The 17315-nt window shown below is 35.1% G+C and overlaps 3 protein-coding genes across 3 annotated transcripts; 2 read left to right on the top strand and 1 right to left on the bottom strand.

Moving 5' to 3' along the window:
• The first annotated feature begins 252 nt into the window (after positions 1 to 252).
• LOC105700045 (ribosome biogenesis protein BRX1 homolog) lies at positions 253 to 2158 on the top strand. Its single transcript, XM_012425589.2, has 4 exons — positions 253 to 511; positions 899 to 1175; positions 1245 to 1600; positions 1831 to 2158. The coding sequence occupies exons 1-4, from the start codon at positions 392 to 394 to the stop codon at positions 2095 to 2097; spliced, it is 1020 nt and encodes a 339-aa protein (XP_012281012.1). The 5' UTR covers positions 253 to 391; the 3' UTR covers positions 2098 to 2158.
• A 125-nt stretch (positions 2159 to 2283) lies between these two features.
• Positions 2284 to 7369, bottom strand: LOC105700044 (CTL-like protein 1). Its single transcript, XM_012425587.2, has 12 exons — positions 7056 to 7369; positions 6804 to 6949; positions 6349 to 6740; positions 6163 to 6252; positions 5880 to 6019; positions 5602 to 5788; positions 5393 to 5521; positions 5184 to 5328; positions 4936 to 5076; positions 4703 to 4862; positions 4387 to 4608; positions 2284 to 4233 (listed from the first exon to the last, which is right to left on the bottom strand). The coding sequence occupies exons 1-12, from the start codon at positions 7167 to 7169 to the stop codon at positions 4057 to 4059; spliced, it is 2043 nt and encodes a 680-aa protein (XP_012281010.1). The 5' UTR covers positions 7170 to 7369; the 3' UTR covers positions 2284 to 4056.
• A 1230-nt stretch (positions 7370 to 8599) lies between these two features.
• Positions 8600 to 17053, top strand: LOC105700006 (nicastrin). Its single transcript, XM_012425514.2, has 8 exons — positions 8600 to 8752; positions 8837 to 8935; positions 9330 to 9667; positions 9819 to 10206; positions 10394 to 10790; positions 10870 to 11306; positions 11391 to 11583; positions 11722 to 17053. The coding sequence occupies exons 1-8, from the start codon at positions 8698 to 8700 to the stop codon at positions 11738 to 11740; spliced, it is 1926 nt and encodes a 641-aa protein (XP_012280937.1). The 5' UTR covers positions 8600 to 8697; the 3' UTR covers positions 11741 to 17053.
• The last annotated feature ends 262 nt before the right edge of the window (positions 17054 to 17315 follow it).

The raw sequence follows: 17315 nt of genomic DNA on the forward strand, positions 1-17315 counted from the left end.
AAGTCTCCATAGAAGCCCAGAAGGATACGGACGTTCGATGCTCGATAAATAGTATGTTAGCCAACGGATGGCGGCGCTGTAATCATCTCTCCATCTCTCTTAATCTTATGGCGATATATAGCGATTGCATTCTTTCTTTATCTTACACCCAATACTCGCCTTTCTATATGCGTCTCTTTTCCTCCCGTACGTAAGATATCGCTGGCTAACACATGCGATCTCTCTTTTACCCCCACTTCTGGTTTGTTAGCCAACTTTTAGAGCATCAAGCGCTAACATAGGACCTGGGCTTCTATGGGACTTCTGAATTCTTTGTCACATGGCAGTACACGTTTGTTTAAAGCTTGCTTACATTCCGGCTTGTTAAACTTTTATCATATATCTAACAATAATGGTTAAGAAAGCTGTAAAACGAAAGAGGAAAGAAGCCGAGAAAGAGGATGAGGCAAAAACAGGAGAATATTATATACCACCCAGTAAGAGAATGTCCGATGAGCCAATTCCGCGAAAGGTAAACATAACCTCTATAACACGTGTGTTGCATAAAATCTTAATCAACACTGTAAAATGCTTGTTGCATTCTAATTAGACTATAGGAAAGTATTAATTTAAGCGAGTTCAACGCATAAAATTAATATGTCCTTTTTTTCGTCATGTAGACAAACATAACCTATATTCTACATACATCATCCATAGCATGGATAATACTAAACGTTCTTCAAAATACATGTTGCACTATAATTGAATTACATCCAAAACAAAATTAAAAACATCACTAATTTACATTAAAAAATATTCAATGTTAAATTTACATTTACATTGTGTATGAAGCGTTATCACCATGGCACTATTTATTTAAAAAAAAAAATTGGAATAACATGTACAAGTGTGTTTTCAGGATAAATGGGTGAATAAACAACGTGTACTAGTATTGGGTTCTAGAGGAATTAGTCACAGAGATCGGCACCTTATGAATGACATTAAAACGCTTATGCCACACCATCGCCCTGAAAACAAAATGGAGAGATCTAAAACTCTTCAAGTATTAAATGAAATTTGTGAAATGAAGAACTGCAATAAAGCACTCCTGTTTGAAGGTCGTAGGAAGAGGGATCTTTATTTGTGGTTATCGCATGTTCCAACTGGGCCATCTGCTAAATTTCTTGTTCAAAGCAGTAAGTGTTTAATTAGTAAATCATATTTAAAGTAATTATGCTTAGCTACAAAAGAATGTTCGTTTTCAGTTTACACAATGGGAGAGCTAAAATTAACAGGAAATTGTTTGAAAGGATCTCGGCCTTTATTATCTTTTGATGAAAATTTCAGTACAAAACCACATTATGCTCTGTTGAAGGAAATGTTAACCCAGACATTTGGTGTTCCTAATCATCATCCGAAGAGTCAACCTTTTTTTGATCATGTTTACTCATTTACCGTCCTTGACAATCGAATATGGTTTAGAAATTTCCAAATTCTGACAGAAGATGGTGGTTTAACTGAAATTGGACCCAGATTTGTTTTAAATCCGGTGAAAATTTTTGCTGAAAGTTTTGGTGGTGAAACGCTTTGGGAAAATCCTCATTACGTCTCTCCTGCTAAGGTAATATTCATATTAATTATATTTGACAAATATTCAGCTTGACATATGTAAAAATATATTAACACATGTTTTAGACTTATATTCTATCGCTTTTTTTAATAGACTTTTAAAATAGGTTGAGACAAAGTAACGTCATGATATTTTATTAGAACATTTCAACACAATCATTTAATTTACATGAATGAAATTTATGTTACTGTACTGTACTTTTAATTTTACTGTGTTACCAGTTTCGACAATCATTCAAGAAAAAAGCTGGAAGTAAATACTTGAATAGAATTGAACAGAAGGTGGCTCGTAAATCTAATAAACCAGAACAATCATATGCATTAAATCCAATGGATGAAATATTCAAAGGAGAAATTTCAGAAACGGCAGAAGAAATTCAAAAAGTAGAGTCTGAAAATCGAAATTCTAGTAAACCCAAGAAAATGAAAATTAAGAAACAATTAGGAAAAAAGAAGAAACCTATTCTCAAAAAAAGAGTAAAGAGCTAAGTTAATTTTAGCTAATGTCTGTATTCATTCAAATTAAGAATAAAAAGATAGTCAGATGGAAGATATCTGTTTATTATATACACACTGCATATATACTAGCATTAAGAATGAGTTGTCTGTGTTAAGTAACCTTTTTTCAACCAAGTAGTAAAGATACTATTATGAAATTCACAATTAAGCAACATATCATATTAATACATTTTTATTTTCAGTTTTGCTTACAATAAATATAATTGAAAAATATATGGATCACAAAATACGTCACTACGATTTGCTTAACATGATTTGCCATTATATTAAAAATAAAACTATTTGTAAAGTAGATTGATGAACTTATATAAAAATATATTCATAAAACTCTTTAAATCTGAACTAAAAATAATTATTTTTTATGGACAGTCTGAGTATAAATGTGTACGCAGGCTTGAAATCGGAAGAGTAAGATATATCTGTACTGTTCGATGCAGGTCAGTTTTCTTAGCATTTAGATTAAAATTCCCAATGGAACATTAGTAGCGTTGTAATTCCAATTCAACAAACGGTATATACTGATATTCTATGTATGAGAAATAACAACATATTTTTAAAAATTAGATGCACCGTACACTTGATTTCAATAAAACAATGTGTACATCCTATTTTTCAAAATGCAGAATATAGTCTGTTCCTAAACGGAGTGTACAAATAACACAACACGAGTGCAAAAAAGACCTTATAATACTTTGTACGTTAACAGACAATTATTCAAGCCCCAATGTTTAATTACACGTATATACGTATTTATCGTTCAATTTGTGCGCAGAATGTGATGTAATTAGGCGTTTCACAAATACGTTAATGCAAGTGTTTTAATCCATATTTAAAAAGACTAAGTAGAGTACCTCCACATTTCTATTAAAAAATATGTTATTATGTGGTACTCTTGAGAAAAATGATTGTCATCCTATTTAATGACATTTTTCATGTGTATCAAAAATAAGAAATAATCTAGTACATCACACGTAAAGGCATTTGAAGAGATTTGTTGAAGTATAAATGGATAAGGATTGTTAAGAATATTCAACAGTACTGAACAAAAATGCCAAAGTTGTTGAATTAATCAGAAAGCTCCTTATCCATTATTTAAAATACTATCTTTCGTTTCCAAGGAAGAATGAAGCTGCCAAAAATAATTGGCTTAAAATTATTACTCCAATGTAACCGAATATTAATAGTCCTTATTATATCGTATATAAACAAGTATCTCAGCATATGCCCATTGTTTCTTAAACATAACACATTGCACACGAAATTTTCATTACAAAGACACCCTCCAAGATCGCTTCTTTTCAAATTTCTTATTCTTTTACTCTAACATATTTTCCTGAAAGTCATTATTTTCAATCTTTGGGTGCGACATTTAAGTTTGTAAATCGTACCATATATCAATAGAAACACCATAAACGTGCTTATAAAAGTGTAAAATTCGGCCGTAAAAGTCCAAAGCCTAAAATTGTAAATAATTATATTTTAAATAGATAAATCGCCATATATGGATAGTTGTGACTGAGTTGCAAAATTACCTAAGGTGATTGTACTTTTTTTTTTTCTTTTGAAGCCACTTTTCAAATGTTTCTCATTCACTTGGAAGCAACGAATAAGTAACTATGTAGGAAAGCAAATGCGTACAAAATCCTGCTACTACTTCAGTAAAAAGAGCTTATATATCCAAAGTGATTCCCTTCTGATCTAGTTAATCGGAAATTTCATAATGGAAATAAAGTCAAGTTCGTCTGACTTAGAGCAGAGACTCCCTAACATTTCACGATTCCTTTGTGAAGTGGCAGAAAGTTCGGAATACTGAATATTTTGAACGCACCAGTTAAATTGCCTCAAAATAAGTTGCATTGCAGCAACGTAATAATCTACAGAATTAAAAGGCAAAAAACTTCTCTGAAACGAATGAAGCTTGTGTGAAAATCAGTTGGCGTAGACCCGCAGCACGTACTGATTCATGGGAGCGAGTTCCTGTGCTTGTTGTCCATTAACATTTGTATTAGACCCAATTTGAGCGAGTGCAGATTGACGCCACTTACCATTCTCTCCATTCAGGTTCTTATCCTCGCAAATGCACAGAAACAGCGTGTCAATTATAGTCTGTAATGTTGTAAATAATTATTTAAAAGCCTTGGCAGACAAACTTAGATATCGACAGAGAATTTTAATTAATTTAACTTTAGATAAAACTCTTTGAAATGAATATCTTGGCCTAGTGCCACATAAAATAAAAGCATAATGAAAAACTCTTACCTCGTACAATGAAATAACACAGTGAGCAATGAAAAATGCAAAAATGCAAACGACAAATATAGGCACTGCGTAAAAATGCAATCTGGGATCCTGCCTCATAAAGAGCAGTCCAACGCACCCTGTGGCAGCTGTTACAAAGCATTTACCCAGGAATAGGATAAAATCACCTACTCCGTTGATCACCGCAATTTGTAAAGCATTACTCACGATTGTTGTAAATGCCTATAAATGAATATAAAGAAGTAAGAAAAAATGAAATAGTAAATTTGATCTTGAAAATGTGGGTTTAACTGTATTAAACGCAAGATTGACTTACAATTCTAGCGGCGTTGCAGAAATTCGTCCCTTCTATGGCAACAACGGTGTATGCATTGTGGTTCATGTATCGAATAAATTTCTCCATGCAGTAAAAGCAGCAAATGCAACATTTTAAACCACACTGAGAACACGGTGATGTTTCTTTCGTTTTTTCAAATCTGAAGTAAAGAAATGATTATACAAAGATACAGTTGAATACTTTTCCGGTTGTTACGAAGTAACAGTACTTACTTCGAGTGGAGATATGCTAAAATTAATCGAGGCACTTTAAAGATAGTAATTAATAGTGATCCACAAGCAACAGAGCCTAAATGATAGCTAACTAGGGTTCCCATTGCTGAACATACAGGAGACACGCTTGCATCCTTATCTCTACAACATATTTTAAATGCACACATATTAGGGATGTAAATGCTATTATCATTTTAATATCTTTAATATTGACTATTGCAAATCCTATAACATGTAGAAAATATTACCTAAAGTACCAATGAGCAACTGCACCAGCTATAACCATATCCTGGCAGGCGATAATAAACTCTGAAGTCCAAATTAGTCCAATAATATACACCCACCACATACATTTTACCCAAGTCGCATCGACGTATTCAACTAGAGTAAATGCTAAAACAATTTGTCATTAATATTACATTCAACATTTGAAAGAAAATGAGGAAATGTAAATTACTTTTAAAACTATCAATGGAGAGATCCATTTTCTTCTGTTCGATAGACAAACTTTTTGCTCCGTTGGAGTTTAAATTCACAGGATCAAGAATGTGATCAAGGATTTGAACTGACTTTGTTCCTGGATAATCTGCAATGTTTTATGATTAGTGCCATTGATTTCATTACTTATGGAAGGTTTGAAAAAATTACTGCGAATATGAAATTTACTGGCTGTTGCTAAAGAAAGTATGACAACGATCCAAAAAGCGAAGAATACGAGAAGAGCGATGAAAGTCAATAAAGGCTGAAAAAACAATCCTGGAAGTTCTGCGAGACATTTCGCACTTTCACGGAATAATACTGCCATGAAGCTAATATACTTTCGTAGTATACAAAGGAGGAAGAGCAGAACAACCTAGAAACGATAAATAATATTAGTAGGAAAGAAAATATTCTAAAGAAAATCTTATGATCAACAGAAAACTTTACATAATTTTTTAACATACTGTAACTATTGTAGCTATAATTGCAAAAGCTAAAAAGGCCTTTTCATTTCGAACAGACTCCTCTAAAAGTTCACTGGGATCTGTTGCATCTAGAGTTTGCTTTATTCCTATATACGTCCACCACAGCAATCCGGTACCAGCTAAAATATTTAAAATCTTTGTTAAGGTTTTTGCCTTGAACACTGACATAAAACAAAGTTCACTATGCAAATACATGTGAACATGTGTAAGAATATTTCATTTGCACCATGATGTAAACGACAAATTTATATTCCAAACTTACCAATACTAGATACAGTAACAAGTGTCATCATGACCCAAGTTACAATATTGGCTAATAAATGGAAGATGGCGATCATAAAGAGTGATAATACTGTAAAATAAAAAATTATACTAGTTAAATGTTTTCAACCACATTATGAGACAATACATCGAGTTTATGTAAATATATTTGACTCTGTTTACATACCGAAGGCAAGAAATGACAAGGCTAGAATTTCTCTCCATGTTTTATATAAATCTCCTAAGATTTGTTCGATTACATCCCATGAATTGAGAAGTCCATACAAATTCCTTACTATTGCGTTTCCAACTTCTTTAACAGTTTTAGGAATGCAACGATTTAATATTGGAATACTATCGTAAACTGGTAATTTAGGACACGATCCTGTCTTATTTTTGCTGTTTTCACTGTTGCATGCGCTAAACTCGCTACCAGGTCTATCATGGCAGAGCTGAGACCCGGTCTTTTTATAAAACTTACAAATATCATCCAAAGTTCTTAAAGTTTGATCAGGGCACTTTTTCACACAAATCTTCAAAGATTGCTTGACATTATTTACATTCAAGAAGAATAAGTATCTGAAATGCATTATCTCAATTATATCGCTGCTTAATAATAAACGTAAACAATGTTATACTAACGGTTTTTCACTGGTATCTTGACCTGACAATTCCATACTGCCAAACTTCTGATTATTCTTCATTCCACATGTATTACCGAAGCTGTCATAACCACTTATAAGCCGCAATGGATTTCCATATACTAATGCAAACGCTGCTATTAAAATCTGTAGCCAATGAAACATTTCGAGTACCATAAACAAAACTTGAATTAAACATATGTCATATTTAAGCAAAAACCGAAAACGAGACGAAAAATATCAATCATCATACCATGAGAAACCAAAATAATATAAAAAGGCATAGCCAGAAAATATCTGTGCATCCCCGAACTCTTGTAGGATTTGGGTGTTGCTCTTCTTCATCTTCTCCGGTGCAACAAGACATGTTTGTCAACACTGCAGCTTCTTAATGGAATCTTTAAAATCTCTTGGAAGTATAAAATTCGAGTTCACGTTTCAAGCGACCGAGGCCGAGGCCGCTGAGTCCTTGTGAAGTTGGCTACGAATACTCACGAAAATATGTAAATACCAGGGGTCTATTATGTACCAGAGATGAGTTGGGAGATTGCTCACGGGCAGGGTCGTGCGATCGCATCCTGTGCTGCCCTCTGATTTCGTACGTTAGCTTTCACCGTTTTTTGCCCCCAAGGGCGGCACAACGAATTTCTGATAGGAGCTCGCGCACTCGCGATGACGGTACCATCTACCAGTCGCCGTTGGCGGCTCACGTACATACAGTTTAGTTTTTGTTATTGCGAGGTTATATTACATTATTAAACATTGAAAACTGTTAAATAATTCATGCTTTCGTGACATGATAAGAAAATTATATTGTTCAACTTCTAATTATAGTACATGTAAATATGAATGTAATACATATTTAAAAATTATGTATAGACTCGAGTCCTCTTCTTTACTTTTAACGGCTTTCGATCTGCCCGCCTTTTCTGCCTATAACCCACTCCTCTCAACAATTTTCGATTTACTAGGTCTGGTATATACCTTTATTTCAATATTACTAGACCGGAAGTTTAGTGATCTCGTTCTTTCATATGCGAATACGTAGTTCGGCGAATAAACCCACGTGAGATGAAAGTGCGAGAAGTGAGCGCGCTCGTAAAAAATACGTAACAAACGCCCAGAGCTATTTTGCGTATAAGCGGGATGAATATCCTCGCTACGATATTCGAGCATCTGATTGGATGTTCTAAAAAAATGTATATATAGCAGTAACCAATTAGAAGTAAAGAATAGCATTTAACCAGAGATGAGTTGGGAGATTGCTCACAGACCCGGCTCCCGAACTGGGCTCTCCTGCCTTTCTTGATCTACGTATATTCTATTTAATTTATAATATATCGATAAATATTAAAATGTTGAAAACGATGACTTTAGGTTGATTATAACGAATTTTAAACAATGGCTTCAATTTCAAGGAACGTCATTGGTTACCTATCGACCAATGATATCAGTCCAGATAAGAAGAAAGGTTAAGGTACCTTTTCATTGCTACATTGCTGCAAATTGCATACAGCAATGCGACTTGATTGACTCAATATTTTTGTTGTGTCATCCATGGTAGCTGTCTGCTTGTTTTCAATCAATTGAAGCGTTTTATTTAGTGCATTTTTGCACCAATGCAATAGGTGAAAAGATAATATCTTAGTTTATCGATCTATTAGTGAAATCTAATTGGAGGACACATGTGGTATCAAGAGCTGAAAGTCTGCTTTTCAGCCAGTGATAATGAAGCACGAAGCAAATGAGAACGCGCCCAGCAACATCGTCGCTCACTTCAGAATTCGTAGCAATGATTCCTCCGTTTTCAGGAAATTAACTCGTATGTACCTGTCGTAAGCCTGTAAGTTTGACAGGTACCTGGACATTTTTATAATACAATAGAATTTATCGAAATGGCACGATTTTTATACTGGGGATATTTATTTCTTTTCTTTGTGGGAAATGCTGGTAAGTCTAACCTAAGACGTGTATGTTACTATTATTTTGGTCATATTGGTTATGTTATATATTAGACTTTAATATTATTTACAGTGTTTGCTGATAGAATTAAGGATATGATATATATGTCCGTTGATGGTGTAGCAGCCTGTTTTCGCAGACATAATGGTACCCATCAATTCGGATGCTCGTGTAAGTATCTGTTGAAAATTATATGATTAGAACACTTGAACGGTTATCTAAGCTTGTGATTCATAGTATTGAACTATCAGGAAACTCGGTAGAGTTTCGCACCAAATATACATTTGTATATGTTGTATTGCTCTAACTTGCATATTAACTGTATCTTTAACATATTTTTGTACGGTCCCTTCACTTATGCTTGCTTCGGCAACAATTTCTAAAACGTTAGAAATTAAGCTGTAGTTTTCATAACAATGTATACTACATTAATTATATAAAATATGAATATAAGCTATGGTCAAATATCGTTTTAACAAAACATCTACTAATTTGTTTTAATGTTATAAATGTAACTACCATGGTGATTACTTTGCTAAAGTAACAAGTACATTTTGTATTACAGCAAGTAGGTCAGGTAGTGTTGGAATTGTACATATTGTAGAAAATGAGGACGACGTAAGATGGTTAGAAACAAATGGTACTGCAGGGCTATATACGGTAGTTATGCCATTCTTGATGTTCACAAGAGAGACGCTTATTCGATTAAAAGAAATGAATAATATAAATGGCGTTTTGTTGGCAAGAAATTCAAGTTTAGACCGTCCATCTGTATATTCTCCTGAAGACACGTGTCCAAATCGTTATTCGGGTTATAAGCGCTGCAATGATAAAGCTCCCTGGAATCCTTACGGATCAGCATTATTGTTAGAAGACTGGTCTTTTCCAATGTTTTATATGGAGGTTTGTAATTAACATTGTTTTGGTACCATTATTGCAAGTGTTGATTTCCCTTTAACAGGCACATTGTTTCTTATATTTAATATTGAACAATGTAAATATTGGAATATTTTCTTTACTATACATTGCTCTGTTATAATAATGTCATTTACAGAATGATACGCTATTGGAAGAGATAAAATCTTGTTTTTGGAAACACAATGCACATAATCGAGAGACTCAAAGCAAACGCTCTCTTTGTGCTTTAGAAATGAAGTCATTCATGTTTGCCGCTATTGATTCGGAATCTTGTATCAGGCGTAGCAATTCAAAAGTTAATCTCAACCCGATACAGCTTTGTGACCCTTTGGGAGATAGAAATATTCATTGGCCATTGGTACCATTAACTGAAGATATGGAGTCTGTCATTATGGTAACGGCAAGATTAGATGCATCTTCCTTGTTTGATGGGCTGAGTCCTGGTGCAGGAAGTGCCATCACTGGATTGGTAACTTTGCTTGCAACGGCATATTACCTAAATACTCTGAATGCAACTGTTGACAGTAAGTTGAAAGAAATTGCAAATTCATTGAAATACTGTAATTTGACATAATTTAAGTGACATTTCAATTGAGACAAAGGAGGAAGAACAGAACTAAAACAGTAACGAATTGCATTGTACTATAAATTGAAATTCCTATTCATAAATAAGATGTGCAATTGTAATAACCATTTCATTTTACTTTCTAGAAACGAACGTCATGTTTTCTCTACTAAATGGGGAGTCCTTTGATTACATTGGCTCCAGCAGATTAGTTTACGATATTAAAGAGGGAAATTTTAATTCGCTAGGTGGCAAGACCTTAACGTTTGATCATATTAAATCTGTGATCGAATTGGGTCAGTTAGGAAAAGGTCAACTTTACTTGCATGCTAGCAACTTTGATAGTGATAATATAATACCTCGTTTAGAAAAGAAGTTATCTGCCAAAGTTCTTAATAATAGCGTTCCACCAGCCTCTGTGCAAAGTTTCTTAGCAGCAAACCCCAACTTGACTGCTATTGTAATAACTAACCATGGTGAGAAGTTTGTGAACAAGTTTTACCATGGCATTCTCGATGACTCTCAAAATATTGAATTTAACAGGTAATTTATCATCAAACAAATGAATCTCCATTAATGAATGTTTCACCACTATTATAATTTTAACTTTCGCTCATTTCAGAAACGATTCCATTGGTATAGTTTCTGCCCTCGCTAAGGTAGCCACTATGCTCGGTAATGAACTGTATTACAGCATTACAGGAACATCAGCTCCAAATGGCAGTATATCGGTTGTAGAAGATCTTATTTCTGAAATGCTATACTGCTACGTAGAGAGTGCAAATTGCTCTCTGTTCTATGCAGCATCCTCACCAGGAACGAAATTGGCTGACTATGTGTTGCCGCTATATGTCGGAGTCCACAGGGTAGCTAATCCCGTAACAAGTTTGACAGGTCAGCTTCTTGCTCTGTTAACAGGAGAAAAGTTACCCGAGATGAATGCTAGCACGTGTTACGAACATCACCTCGCGTGGATGGGCGGATATAATTTTACAGGACTTTGTATAAATTCCACTGTAAATTATAGTCCAGCAGTGAGCCCAGCCTTTATCATCGATGGTTCGTATATGAAAATTTGTATTATAAAGTATTTAAAACTGCCTTAAATCACATATGTTAATAGAGAAGAAACCGCAATTACAGGTTACGATATGAAGTCTGGCATATTTTCGTCCTGGACGGAATCTGTTTGGCAATCGTTAAGCGTAAGAATGTTCTTGAAGCCATCAGCAGCAACCGAACGACTGAGTATGATTCTGGGAAGTGTAGTGACTATTCTGTCATTCTTCATAGTGTGGTTCATTAACTCTCACACCGATGTGCTGTTCAACTCAAGGTAAATTTAACAAATCTAAGTTAATTATCCATAACAATTTGATTAAATACTTACTATGATAAATACCAAGTCCGATAAAGTTTTAAGGATTTAAAAAAAAATCGGCGATATTACTAACGAGGTATTATCTGTTGCCAGTGAAAATCCTAATTGCTAGGAACACGCTGCGGACCACATATCAATGACTGGGATGAATCATTGGAATGAACGTGACAGCATTCCAGTGACAAGTCTTTGAATTTACAGTGTGTGTGGTGCGCCCTCGGAAGACAAATTCTCAATTCCAGTGTTCATGAACCTTGTTCCAGTATGTCACCAATACATGAGATTTTGATTTTCACCTGCCCTGCATTTCAAGATGTGATATACATATATTTTTTTCTATCAAAAGCATCAGAATTTAAAATGGATCTTGCTCTTGATGGATCATCACAAGAGTATAGATACTTTGATAGAAACGCATCGCCGTGATAAAGGACTTTGACATTGATATTGTTTATCTCTTAAGCTAGAAGATTTGAAGGAATTAACCTGGACAAGTAGTGGTTAATGCTTTCAACGTATTATTACGACTATTATTGTGTCAGTAACTAAAAGTGGAAATTTCTCCCAAAGTGAAGTGCTGAATTTTTATATGCCTTGGTGGTGAATGTGGTTTAGTCTGTTACAAATGTATTAAAAGTGAATGAACGAATGTCGTAATTTATGAATTTGTAATATAAACATAATTGCTCCTAGCTAGTGACAGTGAAGCAACCGAACTGTCTGTTAACTTCAAAAGAGCATTTACTTTGCTACTGTCATGTATTTAATTTCAAACAGGTCGAATTATCCCTTTCGACCTCTAGTTTCATATTTGCTTCTCGATTTCAATAAAAAAAAGAAAATGAAGAGGACTAAATAAAATCCATTTGCACATTAATAATACAGCTTAAGCAGCAAAATTAATTCTCTGAGAATTTAGGAGTTCAATTGGATTGAGTCCAATTAATCTTTTTATATGTGACTGTGTCGTCTACGTAAATGATCAGATATATCTTTAGAAATGACCCTATTATGTATATGTATGCTTTTTATTTTATCGATTTTTATAAATCAAATACTAAAATACAAAAAAATTGGATCTGTAAATAACAGCGCAACAAATTTCCCTCATAAAAAAAACATTGCACTTCTTGGCATATCACAATAAGTCTTTTACAGAAGTTCATGCATTCTGAATTGTAAAATATTATAAGAGTATACAGTATTATCGTTATGTCTGTATTATTCTTTTTATTATTTCGCTTGAAATACTTTAATGTATCGACTACGTATCGAACTAATCACAATTGGCGAATAATTTTAAAATGATAAAAAAATTGATATTGTAACCGAATTATAGATGTAAACAAATAAAAAGGCAAAAAGATACTACAGAAACAATAAAACCCTTTACGATTCAGAATACAAGAATCCATTTATACTAAACGATTGATCACCATAAAATAGACACGAATCAATTTTGTGAACGTAATACTTTTCAACTTTTACCGTAACAATATATTTAAAATACTTTATAGATTACTGCTATAGGGAAGAAAGAAAATAGTTGCTCCGAGTCCATTTCCTTTTTAATTCAATTTCATCTATCCGAGCAATGTGTCTAAATAACACACCGAATAACCAATAGGCAGTAATAGTAGCTTTTACTTTGCTCTTTATATATTTTACACTTTATAGTTTAAACATTGCAATGGTAATATTAGGTATTTATAATTTAATCGTAGGATCCTTCATTGCGAGAGACTCACCATTCACGGTCGTGTTCATCGATTCTTTTGACCGATGCTCAAGAGAACGCGTGATTAACAAATCGAACCTCTCCTTGTCCACGTAAAAGACTACAACAGATGTATTGCAAGCGTGATGGCATTTATTATCAATAAACTTAATTAACAGGGCGTAGATGTACACGAGAGAGAAGTATTCAATCCTTTGCGACTTCCTCGGCATTCTTAGTACTTAAAAGTTTGAGCGCAGCTAGAAATGGACCAAAGTACCGAACCGATCACCAAAACGTGTTTCCACAAGTGCCGAAACATATTCGATCTAAAGAATACAAAAATCATCATACGATTTATCACAATTCCTTCGTCTCGAGGAAACAAGCACCGCATAAATAAATCCCATTGACTATCCACGAATGAGTAGAAAATATGATTACGGTGGGAACAATTGACGTGCAAGAAACCAAGAGTGCAAAATTAACATCTAACGTAGAATCAACAATGACGTTCCACGTTCACCTTTTCGTGCAGTTGAATAACACTACGTTCATCAATAGTCGTGACCTCTGAGACCATCGCAGATCTTTTCTTCCAGGTCCATTTCTACCTCGTTCCTTGTAGTAAATGTCATTTCAGGTAGAATCTACAAGTCTCAGGGTAACTTGGCTCAATACACCAACTTGTAGATTCGGCACTGAAGTCCATACATGCGCGATCCATATTCATATTCAAGTGCGTTAGAGGGGCATTTGTTAGTAAGCCAACACGCAATGTACGGAATATCGTACTCAATTCGATGCGCTTATGAATGTCACGTGCGAAAGTTATAGCGGGATGTGTAAAAAAAATATATATACATCTTTGAGAAAGGTGGTGAATCGAGAAAGGTATTCTTGTAGTGGTGAATTGGAACCATAGAAGAGATGTCTCCACGTATTCGTTTCTTTTTTCTTTTCTTTCCAGACGTTTCGATGAACGCGTTATCAATTATAATGATTTTCTTCTTGGCATAAACTGACCCACGGTAATGTCCATCTTACAATCGGTGGCCTTAGAAATATCAATCTCTTTATGGCGTACTAGTGGGAACTTTTTTAATGTTTGTTACTTAACGCATCTATAAGATTCGACCAAAAAATTCTCGGAAATGCTCTCGCGAAACTCAAATTTCGGAGTGAAATACTATTTCGAGCGAAAATATACTGAAAAAAGGAAGCTACGTCTTGATAAGCTCCGCTGTAACACGACTCCGTGGTATCACATCGTAGCATGTGTACAATAGACCTCCGTAAAACTAGGAAAGCGAATACAGAGATATGAGAGAATTTTTGTAACATTTAAAGATTGCATTCTTTTTATACGCAGATATAAGTACCTAACTGAGTGAAAATTTTAGTCCTACTTTGAGTCCGCGTAGCCTGAGTAAAAACTTTTCAGATCCTGTTTCACTCTTTAATGTGGTACTAAAGTAGCGTCTGAGAGGTCTCGTTCATGAAACTCCATTGTCGAATTAGATGTACCGAAACGCTTAAAACGTTACCTCATTAACATAGAGGCCGCAAGGAAAGTCCCGACACCTGTGATACTTCACTTTCTTACAATTCGTTATAGAAATTGAAATTGCATGGTTGTCAGGACCTTCATCGCAGTCTCCATGTACACATGGTAAAATTTCAAACAATTCGCTATACCCATTTCTGAGATAAGTTTCATAATTGACTGGTCCCTCAGATGCCACTTTTACATCACCTCAATTCCTACTTTAAGCCTACACGTAGAAGAGATCGAAACTACTGCCACTTTTAAGATCCAAAGTCAGACATGACCATTGTATAAAAGATACCCTTCTTTATATTACTTCAAGCCCATCCAAGAGCTACAATTAGAGGTTCCAAGTAGGATCAATATTTCGATTCGGGTATCTCTAACGATACCTACGATTAGAGGAGTGAGGATCAACTTCAAAATGAATTAAAAGAGAAACTTTATACGACAGCGTAACGAGAAATCACCTTGTAGGAAGAGCAAACGGAACTTCTATTACCACGTTATACATGATGTTAAGATCTAACGAGTACCTCATTACACCGAGCCCTACTGTACACACGCAAACGGCGCACGACCGCCTCGGTATTTCATTTCTCATTGAATCCTCTAGTATTCCAGAGTACTCGTCGGTATACAAGTATGAAGTAGGAGGCTGGGCACCGCCCACCGAGCTATCACAGTCGTCTGGTGCCGCAGCACATACGTATACGTGGTTCAGCCTTACAACCTACCTCTTATCAACTATTATTTACCTTAACGCCTAGTAGTTAAGTAACAGTATAGTCCCGTATCGGATGTACCCTCGAGGGCAACGCGTGTGCGACCTCGTGCACCTACGCCTTTACGCATGTGCCGTGGGGATTATTGCTGTCGTTTTATTTAAAGAGCCCGAAATTACTGGGATCCGCTGTAACCACGCTCCGTATACGGAGCTATACTGTATTATCTGTATATCCGGCTGTACGGCGATTACTGTACAAGTTTAATCATACCGCGTCATTCTGCGCACGAACAGCTCCTCTCTCTGTCTCTGTTTCGACAGGAAAAAATACAATCGCGCCCTCGGATTATGCAATTCGGCTGGAACATATATTTCCTGCCATTTAGTTCATTGTAATTGGAGGATTTAACTGTAATTTTAGTGTTATCTTGTACCGGGGTCGTTAAGTATAACGATAGGGTACAAAAGGGTTGCAGGAAAGATACTCGGTGGTCCTAGCGCGCTCTTCTGTGCGTATTTGGCGCGAAACTCGATAGAGTTTCATGATCGGAAGTCGTATGAGTATAGAGGGTTATTGTACAGGAAATTGTTGGTACGATGTCGCATCTGACTGCATCTTTGTGGAATTGTCATCTTCCTTTTTCTTTTTTTTCTTTTACATAAAATACGTGACTTGCAATCCTTCCAATTGTCGTTTATTTTTTCCTTCGTTATCGATCAGAATAACTGACTAAGAAAATTCTCATATATTGCGAGGCACATTTACAAGCCATTGGCATCGAAGTGCTTATTTACATCGTGCAGATCTAACTTGATCAGGATAATTGATATCATTGGAAATTATGCAATTAATACAAATTTTAAATTGAATCATCCATCGTGTAATGTAGGGTTTAGTTGTGAATATATCACAGTTGTGATCGTATCTAAAATCGTTGCACTATTGGTCACCTGTTTGCATGGAATATCTTTCATATGTACAGTAAATGGGTTTGGATGTAAAGGAACGTTCACAATAACATTAACATTACAGGGTAAATACATCAATTACTTTGCAACTAAATGACGTTTATGTGTATAATTGCATATAAGTGGCATCAATGTCACGTCGTTGGGTAATTCCTATTTAGGCGCAACAGTTGCAACATCACGCAAGAAATTTATAAGCAACCGATGGAAGCACTTTGTCATTCTGTTAAACTACATGGAACTTTAACGATTAAACTTTGTACCTAAGAGATCCACTGTCGAGATGAATTGTTCTACATTCGAGTAGTTTACAGTTGGGGCAGCGCAAAGTAAAGGTAGAACCGTTCCTTTCGTGTCTCGTTCTTCTGTTTCTTAAGATAAGAGTTTTATATAGTGTGCCTAATACATGTACATAATGCACGGAACACTTTTCTCCCTTCTTCGGTGAGATAAAAAAGAAAAATGAAAATCAAACGAGTGGTGCAACGCAACAGCAGATCGCCAAAACTCCTGCCTCCGCTCTACGTTTCTCTTCAAGGTATTGCCACTCTTACATCAAGTCATTACGAGCTAGAAGAACCTCTTCGTTTATTTATAATTAAGTAGCGAATAAACGTGCATTTGTGCAAATCATCGAACCCTTTCGAAACATGATGGACGGAACTTGTAGAAGTACGCGTGGAACAGCCTGCAAAACTTAATCTAGCTCTTTTGTGTGAGCGATG

This window comes from Orussus abietinus, unplaced genomic scaffold (genome assembly GCF_000612105.2).
Source record: "Orussus abietinus isolate OABI.00-Male unplaced genomic scaffold, Oabi_2.0 scaffold61, whole genome shotgun sequence".
Lineage (NCBI taxonomy): Eukaryota > Metazoa > Arthropoda > Insecta > Hymenoptera > Orussidae > Orussus > Orussus abietinus.

Bases quoted from the DNA above. Each gene is read 5' to 3' on its own strand.
- LOC105700045 (XM_012425589.2), top strand. From the start codon at position 392: ATGGTTAAGAAAGCTGTAAAACGAAAGAGGAAAGAAGCCGAGAAAGAG. The intron at 512-898 runs GTAAACATAACC...GTGTGTTTTCAG, and splicing joins ATGAGCCAATTCCGCGAAAG to GATAAATGGGTGAATAAACA. The intron at 1,176-1,244 runs GTAAGTGTTTAA...GTTCGTTTTCAG, and splicing joins TAAATTTCTTGTTCAAAGCA to TTTACACAATGGGAGAGCTA.
- LOC105700044 (XM_012425587.2), bottom strand. From the start codon at position 7,169: ATGTCTTGTTGCACCGGAGAAGATGAAGAAGAGCAACACCCAAATCCT. The intron at 5,789-5,879 runs GTATGTTAAAAA...TATCGTTTCTAG, and splicing joins TTATAGCTACAATAGTTACA to GTTGTTCTGCTCTTCCTCCT. The intron at 4,234-4,386 runs GTAAGAGTTTTT...ACAACATTACAG, and splicing joins GTGTTATTTCATTGTACGAG to ACTATAATTGACACGCTGTT.
- LOC105700006 (XM_012425514.2), top strand. From the start codon at position 8,698: ATGGCACGATTTTTATACTGGGGATATTTATTTCTTTTCTTTGTGGGA. The intron at 9,668-9,818 runs GTTTGTAATTAA...TGTCATTTACAG, and splicing joins TTCCAATGTTTTATATGGAG to AATGATACGCTATTGGAAGA. The intron at 10,791-10,869 runs GTAATTTATCAT...CGCTCATTTCAG, and splicing joins CAAAATATTGAATTTAACAG to AAACGATTCCATTGGTATAG.